The sequence below is a fragment of the Anser anser genome (assembly GCF_964211835.1).
Source record: "Anser anser genome assembly, chromosome: 12".
Lineage (NCBI taxonomy): Eukaryota > Metazoa > Chordata > Aves > Anseriformes > Anatidae > Anser > Anser anser.
In genome coordinates this window covers 8799587-8822641 of record NC_139733.1, presented here as the reverse complement: position 1 = coordinate 8822641, position 23055 = coordinate 8799587, and the positions used below count along the sequence as shown (strand labels likewise).

Genomic DNA, 23055 nt, shown 5'->3' with positions numbered 1-23055 from the left:
GAAGAAAGAGATGAGAGACTGTATGAATTCTGCCATAACTCCCCAGCCATCCATATATTCTGGCCTGTCAGCATGTTTGCAATTAGTAAATAAGCAATCATTTAACTTCACCTGTCCCAAACACCTGCTCAGAGCAGGTCCCAAGCTGCAGAGGCCTGGCCGGGTTTCCAGACCCCCCATGAACAGGTCAGTCATCATGGAGAAACAGGAGACAAGTCTACAGCAGACAGGCACAGCAGCCTCCATAAGCAACTTACTCATCTGCTTCTGTTCCATAACCCAGCTCAAAGATTGGGTGGAAAGTCCTGGGATGACTGGGCAAACATTTCGCACACCGAGTGACTCACAGACATGCAGCCTGTGCTATCCTGAGTTTCCTCAAGCCCTTATACCCTGAGAAACTGTCAAAAAAAATAAAAAAAGAAACAGAACAAAGCTGAAACATGTCAGTGCAAACCCAGCCTAGCTGATCTGTTACACTCAACAGGAACCTCTCCTCTTAGTTCAGTATGCTGCTTACCAGGCCAAAGGGAAACAAAATTAGCTCCTATCGACGGCTCTTCACTGAAATGACAGACACCCTCAGTGAAGGTTTCCGTGGAAGAGACAGCCACTTTAACTCCACGGCCCAGGCCAGCATCTTCTCAGGCGGTCTGAGCAGAGAAGAGAGGTGAAAACTCTTGCCTTCAGATGGGGAAGGGTTCGCATTGAAGTTAACTGTGCGCACACAGGCAAACAGAAGTTCATCATCAATTTTCTTCTGCAGCTCTAATCTCTGGAGTTGAGGAATGCTTCACATTCCCATCTTTACAGCATAACCCTTTATGCTCCTGCTTTGGAGGACACGAGTTATCCGTTCAGGTCCAAGCAGAACACCTAGACTAAGGCTTAATCTCAAAGAATTTTTAATCATGTACCCAAAACATTTAACTGTGTGCCTAAACTCGTGTGCACAAGCAGCCTCGCTAAAAGCAGGCTGTAAGCTGAGCACCAGCTTTGTCTAACAGAAAATTATGCTTTGCCTGGAAAAAGCAATTGTGATTGCACAAATGTGCAACATGGCTATAGAACTGCTTCTCCCAGCTGAAGCTGCACACATCTCCTAGCTCCTATTCCAATACAGACTACAAGCAGCAAATTGATCCATGTGCATGTGTGGAGATGAGGCAGATAAGGGGGATAAAGCAGATAAGGGGGATAAAGAGAGGAAGAAACACAGGGCATGTCTACACTGTACAACAGAGCACAATGCCGGGTTGGGATGGCAGTGCTGGGTTGCTGGATTGTTGCGTCCATACACGCTGAGAAGTACAAAAGTATAAATAAATTATGTACACACATACATATACACACATTATATACATATGTACATGTATATACATACAATGTATATATATTGTATAGATATTGTATATATACAATGTATATACATACATTAAAAAAATGTAGGAGGTAAGAATGGCTCTGACAAAGCAAAATCAAAGGACAGCACCATTTTGCTGGCCCGTAGCTACACCAAGCTATTCCCTGGCACACCTATAATGCACAGGCCAGCTGGAGCACAGCGCTAGAAGAAAACTTGGGGCAAGCAGAAGGCAGGGTGGGAGAGGCGAGCACTTCTGCAACCCCACACAGATGAAAAACAAAAAGGTGAGGAGTTGTTATAGTTTGTGGGTTGCTACATATTGGTGCAGCTGTGGCAATCCTTAGGGCAAGAGGAAGAATTTAAACAGGAACTCCTGAGAGTTGAAAAGGCCAGTCGTGATGAACGATAGAGGATTAAATCACGTAACGAAATCAACTCCTCCATAGCTTGCAGGTGCCCTGCACAGCCTTGGAAGCTGCCTGCAGCACCCAGGACATGAGGAAACGCACTACCATACAACTCATTCCCGATCCTTATTCCAAGGGACACGTGTCCTTCCATCTCCTGTTCATTAACCTACGTAACTTAAGGCAGACACGTCCCCTTGCTTACCTCTCCAGGGGCAGGACGGAAGAGGTGACGCGGGGCTGTGCATTCACAGGGCCCACCAGCTGCATGGGACAGACCTCGGCGATGGCTCGGTATCCCAAAGCAGAGCACTGGAAGGAGACAGAACCACAGAAACCTGACCTTTTACTTGTAATTGATCGCTGTTTTTTCAGGAACTTTCAAAAACTACAAGTAAAATGAAATTTTACATTGATTCTTTGTGCCAAAATGGGAGAAGGGGAGAGGAAAAACAAAGCCCCTCTTCACAAAAAGGGGAGTAAGAAATTCTTTAAATCTTATCCTCACCCACAAGAGTCCCAATTTCAACATTTTCTAATAATAATAATAAAAAAATCATCAGAACGTTGTGGCCAGTTTGCATTTTACTCTATTCCCTAGGACATGCACCTTATGGGCCTGGAAACAAGATGGCAGTTGTCAGAGAAACTGGCACATTTTTCACTTAAGTGTCAGTTTTGCTTAAGGACCTTTCTCTCACCCAACAAGCGGGCTGTTTCTGGAAACGCTCTATTTCACGCTGGCGTTCAGCCAGCAAGAATTTCACAGCTTCATTGCAAAAGGCCGAGGGTGGTACTGGACCATACCTCCACAGGTTCAGAACTGAGCCTTGACACTTATACATGATTTCACCACTCAAACCAAAAGCCAAGCCTCGTCTTGCCAATACCCAATCTCTGCAGCTATTAACCATTCCCTATTGCTCCGGGCCTTCTTTTCAAGTGAGACTAGTTAATCAACAGCTGCAGGTGTCTCGGTGTTCTTCTGCTCTTCACTGCCCTCCCAGCGTCTTGTCCCCACCAGCAACTGCAAGGAGCCAGAACGCCTTATGCTTAAACTCACGCCAGGACAGGAAGGACAAAGTCACAAACAGGAGAAGATGGGATTATCTGCTTGGCTGCCGCTTGCTCTGAAAGAGTTGCAAAGTCCAGGATGGTAAAATTTCCATCTGAGCTTGCATTTTCTGTGATGTAACCTCTCCTAAATGAATTTAAAACAAAAACAAACAACACAAAACAAAACAAAAAAAAACAGCTGCTGAAAACTCACATACAAACTGTCGCTTGTGACTAGGCCTGCTATAGCCCACTAACATGCTGAAGAGCTGGAAGCTTTTGTTCGGCAAATAGATACAACACAAGCCTGTTTCAAGCACCACCAGTTTGGGCGGCACCGGCCCCAGGACTGCTGCTTGTCTAGCTTTTAGTTCCTTCTCCCAAAGGCAAATACCACCGTGACGTTTCATTAACGGAAGCTCCTGGGACACCCCTCTCGCAGAGAGAACCTTGGCTCCCCAGAAGTCAAGGGGATGAACTTTCTGCCCCGCCGCCCACTGGGCGCACGCTGGCACCCCAGGATTTCTCTCGGGGTCTCCTCCCTTGTCTTCCTGCTTCAGGACAGCAGGACCCCGAAGCCTTGGTGAACGGTGCTTTGTGTCACCCTTGTTCCTCCTTCCAAAACCAGGGGAAGCCCCTCCTGCCCTGTCAGATCTAATTGGAAACAAGGGTTTGGGACCCACTTTTCAAAGGACGAGGGAAGCGCTGTATTTCAACTACAAGATCCAGCTTAACACAGCCTCCTGAGGAGATGGAAGTCTCAGGAAACACTTATTCCCATTCAGCTAACCAGGACTGACACAACCCAGGCAAGCTCCAGCTCCCCCTTCATTGTACCCGGCTTTGTGAACCCAGCGATAACATAGCTCTCAGCAACGAGCACTTGCCCCAATACTGCAAAGTGCTCTCAAATTCACTGAATATTCCACAGGCATGGACATCCTGCAATGAAATTAAGTGTTGGTGAACCAATCCACACAAATATTCCTTCAGTTCTTTTTTCTGAATTTTATACATCCCCCCACCCCCCCCTTTTTTTTGGTCTCTACCCAACAATTAAACCACTAGTGCATTTCTCAGCTGCTTAGTTTAAAGTGTACAGCCACACTTTCTAGGAAACTCATCTGAACTTCGAGAAGGAAGTCCTCAACATAACCCAACCCAAACTGCATGCAAGATCCATTTGTACTTATCTAGCCTAGACGATTTTTCTAAGGCTGTATTATTGCAGAGTTTTATATACATGCATTTGTTTTAAATATACCATCAGGCAAAAGGTGTGGCACGGGAACAGGCTCTGCAAAGAGGGGGAAGAGGAGCACTTGTCCACGGAGTTTTTGCTTTGTTCACTGATAAATACTCAAGGCAAAACCATTTTTTCCTCCCAGAGAGACAAATGGGACCGGTGCAGTGACCAAGTCAACCAACTGTCCAGACCTGCCAAAGCGAGCCCCTCGGGTGGAGCGGGTTCTCAGAAAAACAGGAAGCCCCCCTCCTTTGGACCTTTGGAAACCCTCCTGTGCCCAGTCATGGGGACAGACGACGAAGAACACAGGCAACCCTGTCATCCCAGCAGCACCAATCCCCCGGGTCCCTGACAGGTTGTCCCCATCAGACGGCCAGCCTCCCTCCCACTCCAGGTTCTTTGGTAGCTCACAGAAAGCAGATCCTTCAAGCACCTCAGCACAACAAATCCTGGGCCGTGCCCCAGACGCAGGCTGAGCGCAGCAGCACGGTGACAATGCTTTGGGCATGTCTTGGGAGGAGCTGGCGCTGACCCAGCTGCCGAGTCACCTAGGGCAACTGCCTGCCACAGCCAGCCCCGAGGACTCATTTCCCCACCAATAATTTCTACAGTGTTTGGGCTCCTCACTGTTTACCTTAAACCCCAGCCATTTCTGTCAGTGCTGCGAAGCCGTGGAAGACTCATACAACTATTGTGCTGATCAGCACAAACTAGGCAACTGCTTCTCTGCAACTCCCTGCCTGGCACAAGCCTCTTATCTGCGGGCCCTTGGCAAGCGGGGTGCTGCTGGCTCTCTCCAGCTAGCCTTTGCCTCCACCACCTACATCTCTGTTTATGTTACTTTCCCAATGCAATTGCAAATATGATAAAGGTTAATCTGGTACAGAAGGTAAATAGGGTTACACAAAGCTGGATTTAGCAATTTAGTTTTATTGGCCACTAAGGAAGGCAATTCTTCGATGCAGGTAATGAGGAGATAGCCAACCCAGATAAAGGATCTGTGCAATATAAACATCCTCCCAAAAGCCTGCTCCCTGCTTGCATAAGCACTGTAATCATGAAAGCAATTCTTAATGGAGCCACTTGGCAGAGGCCCTGGTACAGCAAGCTGTGAGCCTCTCCCTAGCTGATGGACCAGCTCCAAGAGCGTGTTACTACAGTGTAGTAGCATAGCTGGAGGGGAAGAGGTGGAAAGCTGCATCAAGTCTGCAAGTAGAGGCACTGGAGCAGGGCCAGGCCTCCTCTGACATGTCACCTGTGTGGTTTGGAGCAGGTCACTTATCCCCTCTGTGCTCAACTCTGCAATTATAAATTGAAACTGATGGTTCTCCCTTTGTGCCCCATCTCTCTCAAGGGTTGTTTCTTCCGGACAGGTAAGTACTTCTGACTGAAAGCGTTACTGTCATTCAGAAGCTGGCAATAATGTTGCTCCTAATAAATGAATTCTCATTTCTCCTGAGCTTCCAGTATTTGTTCGTGGCCTTAAGGAAGGAAAGATTAAACAAATCAAGGTCTCAGTTTCCTGTGCCAGCCCTCTGTCTTCTTTCACCTGTCTACACCAAAACTTAGGACAATCCACAAAGCTGAAAGGAAAATTTTTGCATCCCATGTTTTGTATTGTTTGGTTTTGTTTTCTACTTTGCTATCAAATTTAGCACAGAAGTGCCAGCTCTGCCTTACCTCTCAGCAGAGAGGCTGGCAGCATTTCACACTTTCCCACTGCATGGCCTCCGGTCAAGTCAATGGCTTGGCCACTGCGCAGCAGGGCACATCCCTCAGGAGGTTCAGTCTGCTGCACAGCTCCGGTTTTCTGGCAGGCCAGGACCAAAGTACTCAAGCCAGGAGGCAGGGGGAAGTCTCAGAAAACTCTCTGGCCCTATGTTTTCCACAAAGGATTAAAAAATAATAATAATAAATTAAAAAGTGAAGTTTAATTCACCTCAAAAGTCACTAACTGGACGACAGGTCTAGCAGTCACTAGCAGTGACAGGGTTTTCTTACCAGAGGTGAGAGAGGCATAACAAACAGTATGCATTTACCAGCTGCAGGACGGAATCAGTCTAGGCATTCACTCAAATATCAGTTATGCTGATTTCCAATGCCATACACTAGGAGTTCCTCCTTGTCTGCATTCATTTATCTTTCATCAAGGATTTTCATCAGATTGGTCTAGGAATTTTCCCTATCCTACACACTCTTAAGTAATTGCCGATGAACTACCATACCGTGAGAAGCAGAGCCATGCACTGGGGAGTATCAGACTGGAAATGGGAGAGCTGTTTTCTAGTCTGCAGCCTGCCACTGGCCAACTTGTGATGTGTAACTTCTGTCCACATGCTTCTTCTGCCCTCTGTAAAACAGAGAGAAGTGTACTTCTGCAAAGTGCTTGGAGATCTATGAGTAGGAAGTGCTGTATGACAATCGGGGGTTGTTATGCAGAACATGACCCACGCTGGTCTGCATAACTGGCCGTTCACCAGCTGTATCAGAGGCAAGTGACGTTAATGCTACATGGGCCACCATGGAATTACCTCCAGCTGGCACACAGAATACAATCAGACTGACTACACTTCTGGATTTTGAGATTTGTCAACAGGTGAGTTAAAACAAACCTTTGGCAAAAGTATGAAACATACTTGTAAAGATAATGGGCTTTTTCTTGCAAGCACTGAACAATCTGGAGTTTAATCTTAATCCCGAATCTTCTGAAGCTAACATAAGCGTTTGCATCAGCATCAATAATCCATCAAGGATTTTCTCAGCTAGGCAGAGCCCCTGGCACATGGAAGATGGTTTGCTCTTGTAGGACTGCGGCCTATAGCAAGAGTGCAATTTTACACTCTGTTTCTTCAAAAAAACAAACCAAAACAGAACAGCATCATTAGCATTCACATTTGAGCCAGGACACCGTGCAAAGGCAGTAGCGTCAATACACACACTGCCAGGATCTGCTCGCAGAGGTGACACCACAGGGAGCCTCATGGTGCAAAACCTACTCAAATGCCCTTGTTTTCCTCACTCACCCTTTTGTGCAAACCACCTTCAAACGCCCACAGCACAGCTCGTGGACAAGCAGTTTGTTCTTCACTGAAAGTAAGAGGAAGGCTGCAAGCACCTTTGTGTTGGTGTGTGGGGGTTGTGGGGTGGTTTGGTTTTTTGGAGCCACCCATTCAGCCTCAGCATCTTGATACACTCCAAAGTGGCATTACTGTGCCCATTACTGAGGACACAGACTTTTTTTTTGGGGGGGGGGAGGGTGGGATGTAGTGGGAAAGCTCTTCTGTAGTTGATCAGCATCTTGAGGCATAGCTGAATTGCCTTATTCCCTTTTTGTTATGCCTGGTAGCCTCTGACCTATGAGTTTGCCTTATTCAGCTTTAAAATCTCATCACCTATCATCTTTGGCCACAAAAGAAAAAAAGGTAATCCTGTCTGCAGTCACAGTCATTTTCCAGCTCCAGGACCACAGCTAGTATCCACTAGAATTTAGGAAGCTATTTTGATTATTTTCTTTTTTTTTTTTCAACCAAAAGATCTATTCCTCTGGCTGGCGTGAAGTGACACCTGACGCGGGATAAACCTTACCACGTGTTATTTAACTGGGTGAGCAACGGAGCAGCCCAGGCATTCTTCTGAGCGATCAAGTAACAACTGCTCTTCTATTGATCGTGAAGGCCAGCCTAAGCCACCAGAACTAATTCACAGTACAGGCTTGACACTTGTTTATCTGGAAAAACAATTATAAAATGTTCTTTTGTGCCTGCAAGGACTGTGTAGGCAAAGTCATGGCTTTCTAGGTTACCTTAAAGGGCCACTCTTTGGCTACCTATTCCTTGCTCGGGAAGCAAGAGACACCTCGGGCGGAGTCTGACCAAGCTCAGGGAGCCCTGGGTCCTCCTGGCTCACAACCGGCTCCGAGCGGCCCCAGCCAGAGCTCTGGGTGCGCTTTCCCAGAAGCAGCAGAGTGAAGCAAGAAATCTATGTTTTCCCAAGGAAATTAGTTCCCTAAGGGCAAACTAATTAGGCATACAAGAGCCCCAAGTCCTTTTTGAAAAGGGAACTTGGGAATATAAATAACTTAAATCTTCCTGTACTTTTTATGCATACTTCCAAACTGGGGCTTTTAAATAATCTGCTGTTTTTTCATTTAGAAATAAATAATAATAATAGACCATTCAGTGCTATATTTGACCAGGTCCATTCACTTAAATACATCATTCCCCATGAGCACGATTAATAATAATACCAATGATAATAATAATGGACCATGCAACAGACCACCAGCATCTTCCCTGGTAGAGATGATGGCATCCTCTCCTAGCAAAAGGGGGAACAACCTGCTTGCAGATGCCTGCCATGGGCCCCAAGCTGAAGATCCCTCATCACAGGGCCTAGGGCAGAGGCTCCCAGACCAAAGTGTGGTTTGGACTTTGCTATTTAACTCTGTGGCCCTAGCTAGAAACGGACGGGCACATTTCCCTGCTGTTTTGGGATGAAGGCGCTCACTGTCCAACAGCAGGGCCGGCGGGGCTCAGTTCTGGCCGCAGCCTCTGCTGAGCTGTGGAGGTGGTGGTGAAGATTTGGGGTAATAACAGGGAGGAGGAAAGAACGACCCAAAGCCAGCACAAAGCAGCATCTTTATAGAATTTTGTTTGCATGTCAGGGCAAAGCAGGGACAACCATGCGGATATATCCATCGTGATACAGGTAGGGGAATGCTATTACTTTTACCCCACATCTGTTTCTGTGCTAATGCCCTGCTAGACACCTCTCTTTCAGTCACTGGTGAGATAAGGCAGCCTTTGAAATTAATTGTGCTTATGAGGAATTGTGTATTTAAGTAAACAGAGTTGCTCAAATATAGCTCTGCCTTATAAACCACCTGCAATATAACTGTGCGTGGAAAAACCTTATCTGAAAGTTCCTGAACTGCTAATTCATACCCTGTGTTCAAACACAGCGAGCTCTGAGCTGACATTGCAGAGTTCACCCTTTTCTAACACAAAAAGAAAAGGAGGAGACCTGGCTGTGATGAGATTCAAGAGCACGGGCTTCGCCAGAAAACAAGTCCGACTGAAGCTTTCAGACCAGGACTCAACACCAGGAATTCTCAGCCCGGGAAAAGGAAGCATTACAGATGGCTTCAAGCACAACCTATAAATCCACTGACTGCCACCAGATGCCAATGACATCAAGAGCTTACAGGGGTTCAGAAAACAAGTCGACAATTTCACGTAAAAAAAACCACCAGAAGCTGCTAAGCAGAGGACACCATGAGCCACACCGCCACCGGGGCCAGGAGAGCACAGCCCAGAAGGAGCATTGTCGTGTGCTTGTTTTACGCACTGCGGCCACTGCGACTGCCAGCGCAGGACTGGACGAGCCCCTCACCTGGCTGCCAAGAGCCAGGCTTCCCTTTTTAAGGGGGGAGAAGAGGGAACTGGAGCCAAGAAGAGCCAACACAGCCTGCAGGAGTATGCCGCCCTGCTCGCAGCACCCAGCGGCGGGTGGAAGCCACTTTCAGAAGCCTCGCAGGCTGATGAGGGGAAGGAATTGAGCTCCCCAGCACAGCCCCAGCCATCATCCCCGTCTTCCTTCAGTAGCCCCACACACAAAGCCAGCTGAGGATACTTTCTGAGCAGCCATATCACTGCTTACCCTTCCCCTTATGCTTCTTGAAAACCTCCAGATAAGTGACATTATATCCCTCCCCCAGGTCACCTGCTCCACTGCTGAAAACCCCAAATCCACAGCAAAGAGGAGAGCAGATGCCAAACACGTGTGTGCAGGGTTAATACGTCCCTAAATGAGTTGCTCGCCACTATGAACCAACCAGACATTGGAGGCGCTGTCCTGTTAGCGGTGACGCTGGTTAGCAGCACCTCAGAAGCTTACTTTATGCTTTTTCCTCTCTCCTTGTCTGAGCCTTATCCAAGACATTTTGCAGGTGGGCAAAAATCAACAGCACAAGGACAATTCAGCCCAGTTTAAGGGCATTCTCTGTAACAAATCAAAAACCTATGGAGATAAAACACCTCTCCCAAGCAAGACAATTTATTGTAGCTGTGCTTTTCATTAGCGAAGTGGAAGATGATGAAGAAACACCTCTCATTTTAAATACAAATCTCACCAGAAATAGACTGCTTAATTAAACCGTTTGTTTTTAAAGTGGAACTAGAGAGATCTGGCTCGCTCATGAAAATAAACCAGTTAAAATTAAAGTTCTGAGAACTGCTATTTTTGGGACAACCTGCCAGCTTTTCCCACCAGGCTCCATCCCTTATATAGCAGATAACAACAGCAGGACTGCATTTCCAGCTCAGAAATCACCGCTGAGACTTCACCCAGGGCCAATGGACTTAGCCAGGCAATGTCACTCTCTTTATTGCTAAACAGCACAGCTGCATAATCTTGGTGATTCATTAAAATAATAAACACCACACAATAAAAACGTAAAATACTCAGTATTTGCTGGGAGAAGTCTAATGGCTTATTTCCCTGTTAAACGACACCCTGATAGAGATTTATGTCACGTACACCATTTACAAGAGTACAACGCTATCCAAGGTGACTGTCCTGCAGGTTTTTGATCACCATATCTTATTTTTGAGCAAGTCGTACTGGTGCAGCTTGAGAAACAAGCAGCAAGGCCTTATCGCATGAATTAGCTGTCTTCAAGGCAGTGCTAATGTTGATAAGATGCCTGGTGATAGCGCGTTGTGCAGAGGGATGAGAAAGGCAAGTGACTACGTGGAACCCTGAGTGGACACGTGAGCTTCTGGCAAAGGATTTTCCTGGCAGAAAGCAGCTCAGGTGAGCCACTGTGACAAAAAGGCACCACAGACAAGGACAGGGGGCAACCAAAACGTCACGGGAGGCAGCTGCTAACCATAACATGAACATCAACCCACGAGCCCAAACCTAGGCAGCAGTCCCTCCTCACCAAGTTTGCTTTGCTGCTCTTCCACACCTGAAGCCCAGTTCCGTGTGCTGAATCCATGCAAAGCCCAGTTTCAGATTCATTTTCACTGGCTGCCTTCAGAAGACTCGGGCTCATGAGGCAAACGGGCACGCGACAGCTATGCTGCTACCGACAGCTACGCTGACCCTGGAACTGCAAGGTATGGGCACTGAGAAACTGGCAGGCACCTGTCTGCTGCCCCAAATTCCTTGTGCCTGAGCTCAGACCTATGTCTTCTCCTCTCCTAAGTCAGGGCTGAAGGCTCTCAGAAATATGCTGAAGATGTGGTTCCTGGTGGCGTGACACTGCATAACAGGATGAGCCATCTATTTAGCAACAGGATCGGCTCATCCACCTCTCAGTTGAGGGTCATTGCTCTTATCGCGCTATCACCATGACACACATTTTTCCCTCCTCCTGCTGGAAATTGGTTTGATCAGAACCAATGAATCATGAAGCCAGTAATAAGAGAAGTCACAAAGCTGACATTGAGAGGCTCAAATCTCATGGCACTTGTAGCTTTCCTGCATGAGGAGAGATGCACGTCTTTCCCTCCTCTTTAAATGAAATGGCAAAACTGCATCCAGCAGCCCATGCTGGAGGAGAGGGGGATCCACATATTCAAGCTGACAAGGAAAATACACCCAGAAGGCCCAAGCGTGAAGGCCGATAGCACTGCAACACATTCGAGCTAATTATGCTGTAAATGAGCTGCTAGAGATGGAAAAGGGACGAATGGCCATTTTTGACCTATGTTCTGAAACAGAAACAAAATTAAATCCTTTACCTCTGTGCAAACCTAAACATAGTGTTTTGGAAAGCATACATATCATACTCAACACACTTGGAGGAAAGGAAAAATAGAACAAGAGCAGCAAGCAAACCATCAGCAAAGCTGGTAACAAATCCCCCTCCCTCCTTCAACCCAGCCCAATGAAGTGTTTTGGTGCCATTTGCCCTCACCGAGTTGTTTTTCATTTCTGAGTGTTTGTGCAGCTCTCAGTGCCTGCCTGGGACTGGCGAAGGCACTCCTATCACGCTGAAAGCCTTTCTTGCAACAAGCCTGAACAGCTTTGCCTTTGGCATGTTACATCTGACATTAGATTTACTGCAGCTGCAACAGCACAGCAAATAAATCTGCTATTTGGTGGCTGTAGATTTTGCCCAGATCCCTTCAGACAACAGGAAGGCACACACTTGACTGACGGTTTATTTCAGCAGTCATTTCTCCAGGGCATGGTATTAATATATCTTCATTGTTAGTCAAATACCACCCCAGCCTAAGCTCTCTGGCAGGCAAAATCCTATCCCATAAAACCACGAGCCTCAGTCCAAGACCCAAGAGGCTGCTGTGCCTGTGGAAACTGCACTTTTGGGATGCCCAGCCCATCTCAAGAGACTTTAAGACAGTGAAGGACAAAGAATAGAAAGCTCAGAAGAAAGCAGCAGGCAGGAGGTGGCTGCTGCTCTTGGCCACCTCCATAACACACGATGCTTTTAAGAAAGCAAAGGAAACAGCTTAGCAATGGAATCTGTTGCTGTTATTAATGCTGAATGGAAGTTTTCTTCCCTAACAGTTCCACAGCGAACCCATGGGGAAGCCTGGCTGCCCACTAACCCCTGTGGCGAGCACTGGGAAGCGCTCTCTCCTGATGCCTGCAGATACCGTTTTACAACTTGAGGCACACAATTTGATAACCCTTATCTGAACTTGCTCATTATTTGTAACAACAGAGTTGCCTGGATGCAGAAGTCACCTCGATGACTTCCCGTAACGCTGGATTCCACTAAGCTCAAGATTCTGGAGAGGAACTGCAGACACTTGCTCCAGGTTCAGCAGCCATCTGAAGAAACATTTGTCAGCCCAAGTCCCAGCATACGGTGCTGATCCCGTGACACGTTCACTTCTCCATGCAAACTCGGTTTGAATGACATAACTTCTGATGCTCAGCCTGTCACCAGAGCCCTTCAGCATTAACTTTTTCTCAGAGCCATTGCTAATGGAGCCACATCAGTACATAAAAATCTCAACTTTCAAAAACAGCAACTCATTGCTACATAGAGGATCTCTTAAACAAAGCAAAACAAAAAAGGAAGTTGATTCTCAAGTTGCAAACACCAGAATGCAAATCAAAGACAATTTCTATTCATTTATTTAAACTATTATTTTCATGACATATTCTGAGGGTGGAAAAGTACTGACATGATTTGCCAGATCCCTTAAACGCACAACATGAGAAAAATCTGGAGAACAGGGAAAATGGTCAAAAAACAAAAGCTCCAGCAGCCAACAAAATGAGGCCTGACACCACAAAGATGGCCAGGAAGCTGAACTGAAGTCCAAATTCAAGCTGAAATTCTGCTTTCCTTAATGCAGAGGCAGATAAGAGATTTATCAGGAAGAGTTAACATCTCAGCCACCGTATCAAACGACTTATCTAAATCTCATGGTTCAGAGGAAAAAAACGAAGAGGAGCTAATGGAGGTCAGTGAGGCTCTCCAAGCACTGCTTTTCCCAACAGCCATCGCACAGAACGTGGAGATCGCAACCCCACCGCCCGCCGGCTATCCCAGGTCACGCTGCTAACGCAGCCCCGCTCCCCAGGCTGCCAGCCCGCACCTCTCCATCTCCAGCCAGCCTCCTGCAGGCCAGAAAGCACAGACCTCTCGCTGGACCCACAACTTGTAGCACAGTGTTTTTGTAACCCTCCTCTCGAAAACAGTTTGGTTATATATTGCTGTCATAAATCCAGCCTAGCAACAGCTGGGACAGATTTACAGAGGATGTGTTTTTTTTATGACAATATTATTCATGGTGTGTTAGCCCTTACAATGTGTTTAGCCAAGGGGAAAAAAAAAAAAAAGATAAGATATCCTCTAGTTGATTATTGACAGATACTTGGCAGCCTGCGTCTCCAGGACTGTATGGTCACAAATAAAATTAACGCAGCCTCTGAAAGCACCAAGTCGGTAACTGGGCCATGTCAGACTGGGGAGTGATGTGGACTGAAGAGGACAAGGGCAATCATTTGTAACAGGCACTGCATTTTTGTCTCTTGGGCAAAAGCCTGTCAGAGGAACCACTGGCCCAAGAAGTGTGCAGCAAGCACTCACCCCGAATGGCTGCAGTGAGGTCTCCTGAGCGTAACAGCAGGGAGAAGTGATGCCTGCTCTGGAGGCACCACAGGCACTAGCAGGGAGGTTTCGGTGACGCACCCCAGGAGGCTATGCTGGACGTCAGTCACAGATGCCCGTGCATGACACGGACAAAAAGCCAGCCCTGCTTCTGCCCAAAGAACACTTTGCTAACACATGATGCTCTGGCTGCCTAGGCAACGGCATGGGCGCCTTTAGCTAAGCCACAGGCGACACAGATCAGTGCCTGGCTGTTAGGATTTATACCACGCAAGACTTGAGGAGACACGGATACAACTGCAAAGCCACTGGAGAGAACAAAAGGCAAGAACCAGCCCTAGGCTGCTCGACATGCTGGAGACCCTAGAGACACCACTTGGCTTTCCAGGCAAAGCAGAAGATCCAAAACACGGCACTGAGCTGCTCCTCCTCGGCAGCTGAAGCCTTGCTTCTCCCCAGGCTGCGCCTCTGGAGCCCTCCTGGTTACGAGCAGAGGGAAGCTTCCAGCGGGCAGAGGGAACTGCCAGCAGCACTCCTGGCCCTGCCCTACCCTGCCCATACCACCCCTTAAAAAGGGGTAACGGGGACGGGTCAGGTCCCCACTTCGCTCACACAGCTGCAGTTAGGACATTTATGGTCCATTTTGCCTTGCCTCTATCCGACAGCGTTCAGACGCTGCTCACGGATGGCATCCCTGTTGTGCCTTACGCAGCTGTGAAGTCTAAACCTAGGACCATGGCATGCAGGGACTGTGTCTTTCGGAGGGTGAGCTCCCCCAGAAATGGGAAGACAGTGGAGAAATCTGGAGTCTTCAGCAGAAATACCAACAGATCTAGAAGACTGTTCTCAACACCTTTGCCCAACATAATGCTCTGGCTGGAATGTGCCTGTCTTGCCTCCTTGCCTGCGCATTGCCACTTGTATCTCCTCTCAGCTGGTTTGCCTCACCCCCCTTCAAGCCAACGCTGCTCATGTAGGTACAGAAGCACCACGATAAGATTTACAAAACTATTTTTTTTGTCATCTCATTTCTATTGTGCTCCGAGCTGAGGATCTCTGCCAATAACACAAGCGATAGACATTTTTGGTCAACTGGGCAAGCTCCTCTGCTGGGACTTACAAGGGCTAATTTCAAGCCTGAGTTTATTTTAATCTTGGTCAAGTCACTTCATCCCTCCAGAGCCTTTCCTTCCAGACTCGCTTTTTTATTGTTGACTATTAGATAAAGATGAACCTAGGCCAATTAAATAACAGTTCTTCAATTAGCTTTTACTTCCCAGCAGTCATGTGAAATCCTGCTTGCTTGCACAGCAGAAATTGCAAGATCCAAGGTGAATTATTGATCTTGCACAGTTCACCGCGTTCACGATTCCCTCATCTAGAAATAGTAAGACAATCAGAGATCAGAGAGAGCTGCTCAGAAAAGTTTCCTTCTAGTTATATCCTGAAGTGTTGTTTTAACTCCCATTCATCATTTGTTTGCTTTGCCTGTTGGGTAGGTACCTCACTGCACCCCTTCGTGAGGCTTCTTTTGGTTAACACCACGCGTGACTTAACTCCTGCACTGCCAGACACTAACTCTGCAAGCACCCTGGCTTCGCCAGGCTTTCCAAAGGATGCCTGCTGCTCAGACACCCTTACTCACAAGTCACTGAGCTGGGTCATCTCACCTAGCACATGCACGTACCGCGCAGCAACTCCGTTAGCAGGAACCACGTGCCTTTTGGAGAAAAAGATAAATTATTAGCTGCTATAGAAACCAGACCCCCCCCCACAAAAAAAAAAAAAACTTGTAACAAGGCACCTGAAAGCCCAAATTGGTTTCTGTTTGTGAATCTCTATTAGGCATTAGTAGCAAAAGCCTGAATGTAAACAGCCAGTACCTTAGTGCGGTCGGCACTGTTGTCATCGTGGGGGCTGTGGGGGCCTCCAGAGACGCAGTGTCCTGCCCTGGAGAGCCCCTCGCTGCAGGCAAGAAGCAGAGGCCGTGGTGCAAGCAGAAAGCACAGCTCGGCTCCGGAGGGGCGCAGCCAGACCCCAGCAGAGACCAGCAGTGAGGGGATTAAATGAAATAAAGGCCAGTTCTCCCACAGGAGGGAAAGATTCATCTTTGCTCCTGCTAAGACCTTCTGAAGGGGCTAACTGCTCTCTCTAGGACACTGCATTCCCCAAACTCGAGTTATTCAGAGATGTGCTTCTCCTGTTTCATCTGGTTGTGATACCAGGTGGGTGAAACCGCAGCACAGAAAGGAAAAAAGCCAGCAGGCCCTGTGCTGCGTGACACAGGCCGTGACGCATATCAAACAGGAGACTTCAAAAGCCCTTATCGAGTGCAGGTCTGGGTGATGATGTGTCTCCTCAGAGAAAGCTGATAGCCTTGAGAGACAAAGGGCCCCGAGAGCCAGGAATGCCTGCCGTCATTAAGGGTTTGGGCCTGTTCCCAAGACACAAGAGGCAGTGTCTCAGAGCGGAGGCTGCTGCCGGGGTGGGAGATAAGAGCACAGAAGAAAGAGATGCATTTGAAAAACCTTTTCCGCCACTCTTCCCAGCACCTGCCTGTTGCACCAATACGTAACTTTGCTCACTCCACGTCCTTCATTTCTTCTTCTCCTCATCCACTGCCACTACGGTGCCCAGGCACAGAGGCTGCACCAACGCCCGGCAGCTTCCAGGCCTCAGATGCCTTTCGGAAAACTCCACTGCTCCAGCCTGGGCCTTGGTTTAACCCAGGGCGTGCAAACCCAAGGACCAGAGCTCACAGGGATACAGAGGCATCCCAAGGACAGATGGCCAGCTTCAGGCAGAAGCCAGCAAAAAATATACAGAAGCTATCTTGCAAATTCAGCCAGGAAGGAGAGAGCTGCACCAGATCCCACCAGAGACCTGGTGAGGACTCGGGCAGGCAGGCTGCCCTTACTGCTGCTGTAAGTCACCTGGCAGAGAACCTCCTGAGCGTCCCATTGCACAATTATACTTGCCACGTTTTCTAGCACCTTAACCCACGCCTCAGATAACCTTCCCCTTTAAAAGCACCGGGAATCCTGGTGAGGAAATGATGAGTGGAGGGAAGAGACTGGAGGGAAGACAGAGAGCCTGGCCCCCGAGGAGGATTTCCCTCCTGTGTCCTACGCACACAAGCCCAGGCTACGGAGGACACACATCAGCGAAACCATGGGGTGACCGGTTCTGACCTTCAGCTTGCCCCAGCACAAGGCAGATAATGGAGAAGGCATGGTGTGATGGCTGTGCCAGGTCATCCCTTCCTAACTGCCCTCTCCCCAGGGTGCACTTCACACTCGGGCACACCGAGGTGTCACAGAGCCCTCCGGCAGGGCCGGCAGACAGCACAGGCAGCAGTTCTGGGTGTTGGGTTCACGGGCAGATGCACGGCAGCCCAGCCCAGCCCCACCAGGACACCCAGCTGGCACTGCGCTTTAGCAACCTCAGGCTCTGTTCTTGTCTGTGGTTTGTGACTTCCTTTCCTCGCAGGTGTTACAGATACTGATTTACTTCAGTAAACCCTGTTACGGGGACTGCCAGCGCTCTGATGCCTCCTGGGGTCATGTCATTTGTGACCTTCCATTTCCTACCCAAGTCACAGCTGTCGACAGGCTTGGGGTAGGTACGGTACAGACAGGGGCTGTTCTGGCAGCTTTAAGGAGCCACAATACAATATTCACTTCACACTTGGGAAGAACAAGAGGCTTTTTGGACTCTCAGGCATTCGTTCATGAGCTGCCTTCAGTGCTCGGGTAGCCACATAGCAAGCCTGTGGCTCACGCTGTCCTGAAACGGTCAAGGAGACAAACCACCACCACGCTTCCTTTCATGCAAACACACGGGAGCACCCGAGAACAACCACCAGACGTGGGGAGGACTTGGTACACTCCTGGATACTGCTTACTTCTCACTGCTTGCCAGCACAAATTTTCCGAAAGGCTCCTGGAAGCCTGCGTGTCCCGACACGAGGTGGTCAGGAGAATCAGCGCAGGGCTGCAGGAGGCAGCCTTCTCCTCTTACTTCCTGAAGTTTGGAAACACTATTTCAAAGAAAGTTGCTCAAAGCAACCCAGCTAGGCAGCTGCCCTTAATACAAGAGAACTGCTGCTCTAGCAGAAACTGCTACCATATTGCTGGCAAGCACTGCTTGTAGCATTGCCAGTACTAAGCTAGTGATGATTAGCAGTGCTGTTAGACAGGTCACACTTCTGATGCGTCTCACAACAGGCAGAGGATAACTGCCCAAAGCCTGTGTAGCTCGGGACTTGTAGGCAGCCACCTTAGAAGGCCAGCTGCGTAGGGTAACTGTAGCTGCCGAGTTTTACATGCAAAGGAGATCAGCAATTCTCTATGGGGACACCTACATGCCCTTTCCATTAATTGCATCAGTACTACCTTGCAAGGAGAGCTCTGGGCACCCGAGCAGTAAAACCTAAGAAATGCACACTGCTGGCAGGTGAAATCGCTGGCCAGGATCCGCTCTCTGCATTTGCTTCCAAGCTTGAAGGTGTGCGGTGAAGAAACCACAAGCAATCATTCTTCAATGAGAGAACCTCGACAGGGGGACAGGGTTTGGCTTTCCTTGGTGCCTTCCAAAGTCCCAGAAAAGAGAGGATATTACTTCGCTGTGGAAATCTCATATGCAGTGTTACAGCCACAGAAAATAATAAAGAGGGCACTGATGACAGGGAAGACAAGGAACAGTTCCAAGAGTTGTGTGTTCCTGAAAAAACTAATATTTTTCCTGATTATATTTAGGGACCATGTAAATGCCAACTATCAGGTTAAGTTACAGATCTGTGATAGCCTGGCCTTACACTTCCCCCCTTTAAAGTTACAGCCCAAATTCTGCTATACCCTCACAAAAACCTGTGGAGCTTCAAAGTCTGGAAAGCTCCTACTTTTCAGTCTTGCACCTCCGACTACTACTGACCAGACAGCACAGCAGCTAAAAACTAACGAGAATGTCACTGGATAAGTGCTTTTGATGGAACTTGATGAGCAGCTTCAAGAATAGATGGGAGAGCAGTTTAGCAGATTTTTTTTTTATCTTTCAGTCTGAGAGTTTCTTTGAATCCAAAAATGAAAGCACAAAAGCTATCGTTGTAAAATCCTGTAAGATATTTTAAAATGATTTGAAGGGTCCTTTCCAAGCCAAAAGATTTGAATTTCTCAGAAGCTGGGCTGCTGTCCCTTTCTGATGATAACAGTCAGGTCCTGTGCACAATAATTGAGGAAAAGTGAATTCCAGTTCTTCAGGCCAGTATTCAGAGCAAAAAAACATGCCCCAAATCAACAGGGATGCCGGAGCACCGGAGAAGCCCACAGCAGAATGACTGAGAGCCACACCACCACCTCCAGCCAGCCCAGCTCAGGCCGTTTTCTGAACATGCCCCAAGAGCACCAGCGCCGCTCACCTTCCAGGGGCACGCCAGGGCCCTGCCCGAGCTGCCTGTTCGCAGCCACCACTTGCTTACTGGGACCAGTACGAGTAGGTCATGCAACGCTTGCGGCAGAGAGCAGTTGGAGTCGTGCGGCCTGCTGGCTCCAGTGATGCAAGCTGGAGGCCAGGCATCCAATTTCTGGTGAAGACAGGCACCACTACATTTATTTTTTTAAATAGAGCCTGGACATGGGGCTTGCAAGGCTAAAAGGGACGATGCCACGCTAAAGAAAGAAGGAACTCCATCTTTCTCTTCAGACACAGCCCAGCTCCATGTTCTGGTAGTAGGCATCCACAAAAATTATTTTTAGAAGTCCATTTTACACATTTAGAACGAAACAATGTCAGCTATTAGAGAAATCCAGCAAAGAGGGGAAAGGGGTCTAGGTTCTTGGTACAAGCAGTAAGCCCTATTCATCCACCAGGACTGCTCAGAGGAACACAGGCTACTCGAGTAAGGCTCCCCTCAGCTCCAGGTGATTTTGCAGCATACAAAAACGTACCGGTGAAACACAGCATCGCCTACAACCTGCCTCAGGAGCAATCGTTCTGCAGGAGGAGCACTCAGACTGTGAGTGGCTGCCAAGGCGCAAGTGACCTGTGAATCTGAAAGAAGAATACTTGCAAAACAGGCTTTAGAAAGCAGACCAGATACTGTGAGATGTATTAAGATGCAAGAAGTACCTCAAGAACAGCATCTTACCAATGTGTTCTGTTAGGAGTAATGGGTAAATTAAAAGAAAATGGCTTTACTAGTTAGTAATCATTCAAATAATTGCCTTGAATAAAGCCACATTCAAGATGAATTTAGCTCTGTATCTCTCCTAGAAATTCTGTATTTCCATTTTTCCCATCTTTGTTTGTATCCATTCATTCTCCCAGCACCTGAGTGAGGCAAAACAATTTAAAAATCCTACAGCTTTGCCTGCATTGTTGTTGGGGGGGGAAGGGGAGGAGGGAGTTTTGTTTCAGTTATTTACTTACAGGGCAGACTCTTCACATCTGTAATTTCTGCCAACCCCAACACGGAAACAAAGAAAAAGGGCTATGTTATTAGAGAACAGGAGAAGGATACAGGTCCAGTCACTGGCTATCCTACAGGAGCCCTTTTTTGGGCAAATCAGATTGACAGAGGTTTTCAAAACGTTCCATATCTCAGAAACGGGTCAATCACCAGGACAAAACCCAACACTGCAAGCAACCCCAAATCAGTATTTGCTGTTTATGGGAACATTACACCTCACTTCATTACCCCTAGTCAGTCCCCAAACTCCGCCTGCAGACCGCGTCTCTCCTGCCTTCTCTTCCACACTGAGCTACCCTGCCCCGGCCATCCAGATCCTCGTGGGGATCTCCAGGAGCACCCCTGGCACTAAGAAGATTGCTTTACTATTACTATACAAGCTGATGACTTTGAACCTGGAATCAGGAAGTGCAGCGAGTTTACAACAGCCTTTCTGCAAGCTTAAATGAACCCAGAAGGGATGCACTTTTTCACTTCCTCAACAGCCCCCGAAGGCAAAGCTGAACTCTGCAAATTTCGTGTTGGCAACTTCATAACAGGACAGTTGAAGTGTAAATTCTTGTTCCCACTAAGCCAAGGCTAAGAAAACTTCAACGGGTACAAGAAAACTGTCCCATAACACTCAAAAGGAAAAGCAACAGAGCCCAACCAGGGATGCAGGACAGTAACACGCTGGCAGGAACAGGTGGAAGAAATTACCACTCTGGCAGCACGACCCCATCACCTGATGGACGAGGCACAGGCAGAAAGTCTAAGGAGGAGCAACAAATGCATTTCATGTCAGCCAGAAACACAGCAACAGACTTGGGATACCAGTGAGAGAGAGCACAACAACCCATTTACCATCATGCCTACATGACGGATCTTAAATTAACCCTTCCATTTAAGAAGGTAGATGGGAAGAGGTATTTCTGCTCCAGTGCAGGGGTAAAGAGGATGAAGATTGCAGATTAAGGTCCTCATGCTCTCTGCACCCTAGATACTTTGCTCAACTGTGAAGGGCAAATGTCGCATATGCACAGGCTTTTGCTCCAGCCACTTCAGCCAGATAATGTTCCTACTGTCTGTGCATCTCAGCCAGTCAGCAGTATTTGCTTGGGGAGACTTAAGACATCCCCTGCTGTGTAGTCCTGTTTACCTTATTTTCTGTATATTTAGATGTGAGTCCTGGCTCCTGGCTCGTGCACACAATTGGCTCCTTTTTGCCATGACACACTGAAAGCGATCATTTCATGCTTTCCCAGTGTCTCAGTTTAGCAAACGCAGTGTTTGTCACTTAGCTGCACCACGAATCACAGCACACTGCTCGCGCTCCTTCCCTTCCGATGGGGAGATTCAAGACTTGCTAGGAACTGAACAGATGGTCCTGGGCAGAGCGCTGCGAGGACAGGCTGCACCGCGGTCCCTCTGGAGGGTTCCAGACCCCTTTGGGATGTGTGAAAAATGGTTGTAGCTCCATCACAAAATCAAATGAAAATTTAAAAGTCACTTTTACACTTGCATCTGCATTGGAGAAGGTGGGTAGTGAGCCGGATGGGATGCCCTCCCACAACAATTTGTGAGGTTTTAAATATCCCAGTTTAGAGAAACGAAAAAGTAAAAAAAAAAAATAAAAATCTCCCAATTTCCCCAGAAATAAGAACACTGGGGGAGGAAAAGAGGAAGAGAACATTCTGTTTCTATTCATTTTCAGGAATTTCATTTCAGTTCCAACATTTTTTTAACCTTCAATTAATGCTAACTATCAGAATGAAGCAGCATTTGGACCTAAAAACACTGAAACTTTGCCATTTAGAAAAGGTCAAACGGCTTTCAAAACATTTTCATCCAATATTTTTCAGCAACTGAAATTCATCAAAACCAACATTTTCCCATGAATTTGTTCTGTCTCAGCTGGCATTTTCTGAGCCACAATGCTTCTTGAGCGATCTCCTTGCCAGCCCTAGGGGCCAGTCCTTCCTTTTTGTCACCAGCCTGCCTCTTGTGTAAGCAGCTCGTGACACGGCTTTGGACGCTGGTAAGCCACCTGGGCCCCAGCTCACACCGAGTCGATCAAAGCCAGGGCACACACTTTTACAGGGCCCACCACACACCTTCCATTTCAACGGGATATCTGTGCATCGTGCGCCTCCGTTTCCTTGCCCAAAAACCAAGCAGAAGGGTACAGAGAGTTCTCTCCTTAGCTTTGAGATACTGTTACAACACTACAAAACTGCTTTTTCTTTTGTGAAGATCCAAATCTATGTTCACCTTCCAACCTCTCTTCAAGATTTTCAACCCCAAGACCATCTTCTATGTACCTATGCAAGGTTAGCCCTCTCGAGATACCATGTTTTACTGCTCATGCTGCACCTGAAAAGCTGTCTGGAAGAGCAGTCCATGTTGCCCATGAACCAGATGCACTCCATTAGGCCAGAC

General features: G+C 47.7%; 1 protein-coding gene across 1 annotated transcript in view; it reads right to left on the bottom strand.

Moving 5' to 3' along the window:
- The window catches only part of LOC310880476 (uncharacterized protein), a 300941-nt gene that overhangs the window by 203312 nt on the left and 74574 nt on the right, over positions 1–23055 (bottom strand). The window contains exons 9-11 of the mRNA XM_083796312.1: positions 1979–2085; positions 521–653; positions 258–401 (exon numbers count right to left, since the gene is read on the bottom strand). Of these exons, the coding sequence (XP_083652438.1) occupies positions 548–653; positions 1979–2085 (213 nt within the window). The 3' untranslated portion in view covers positions 258–401; positions 521–547. The remainder of the gene's footprint in view (positions 1–257; positions 402–520; positions 654–1978; positions 2086–23055) is intronic.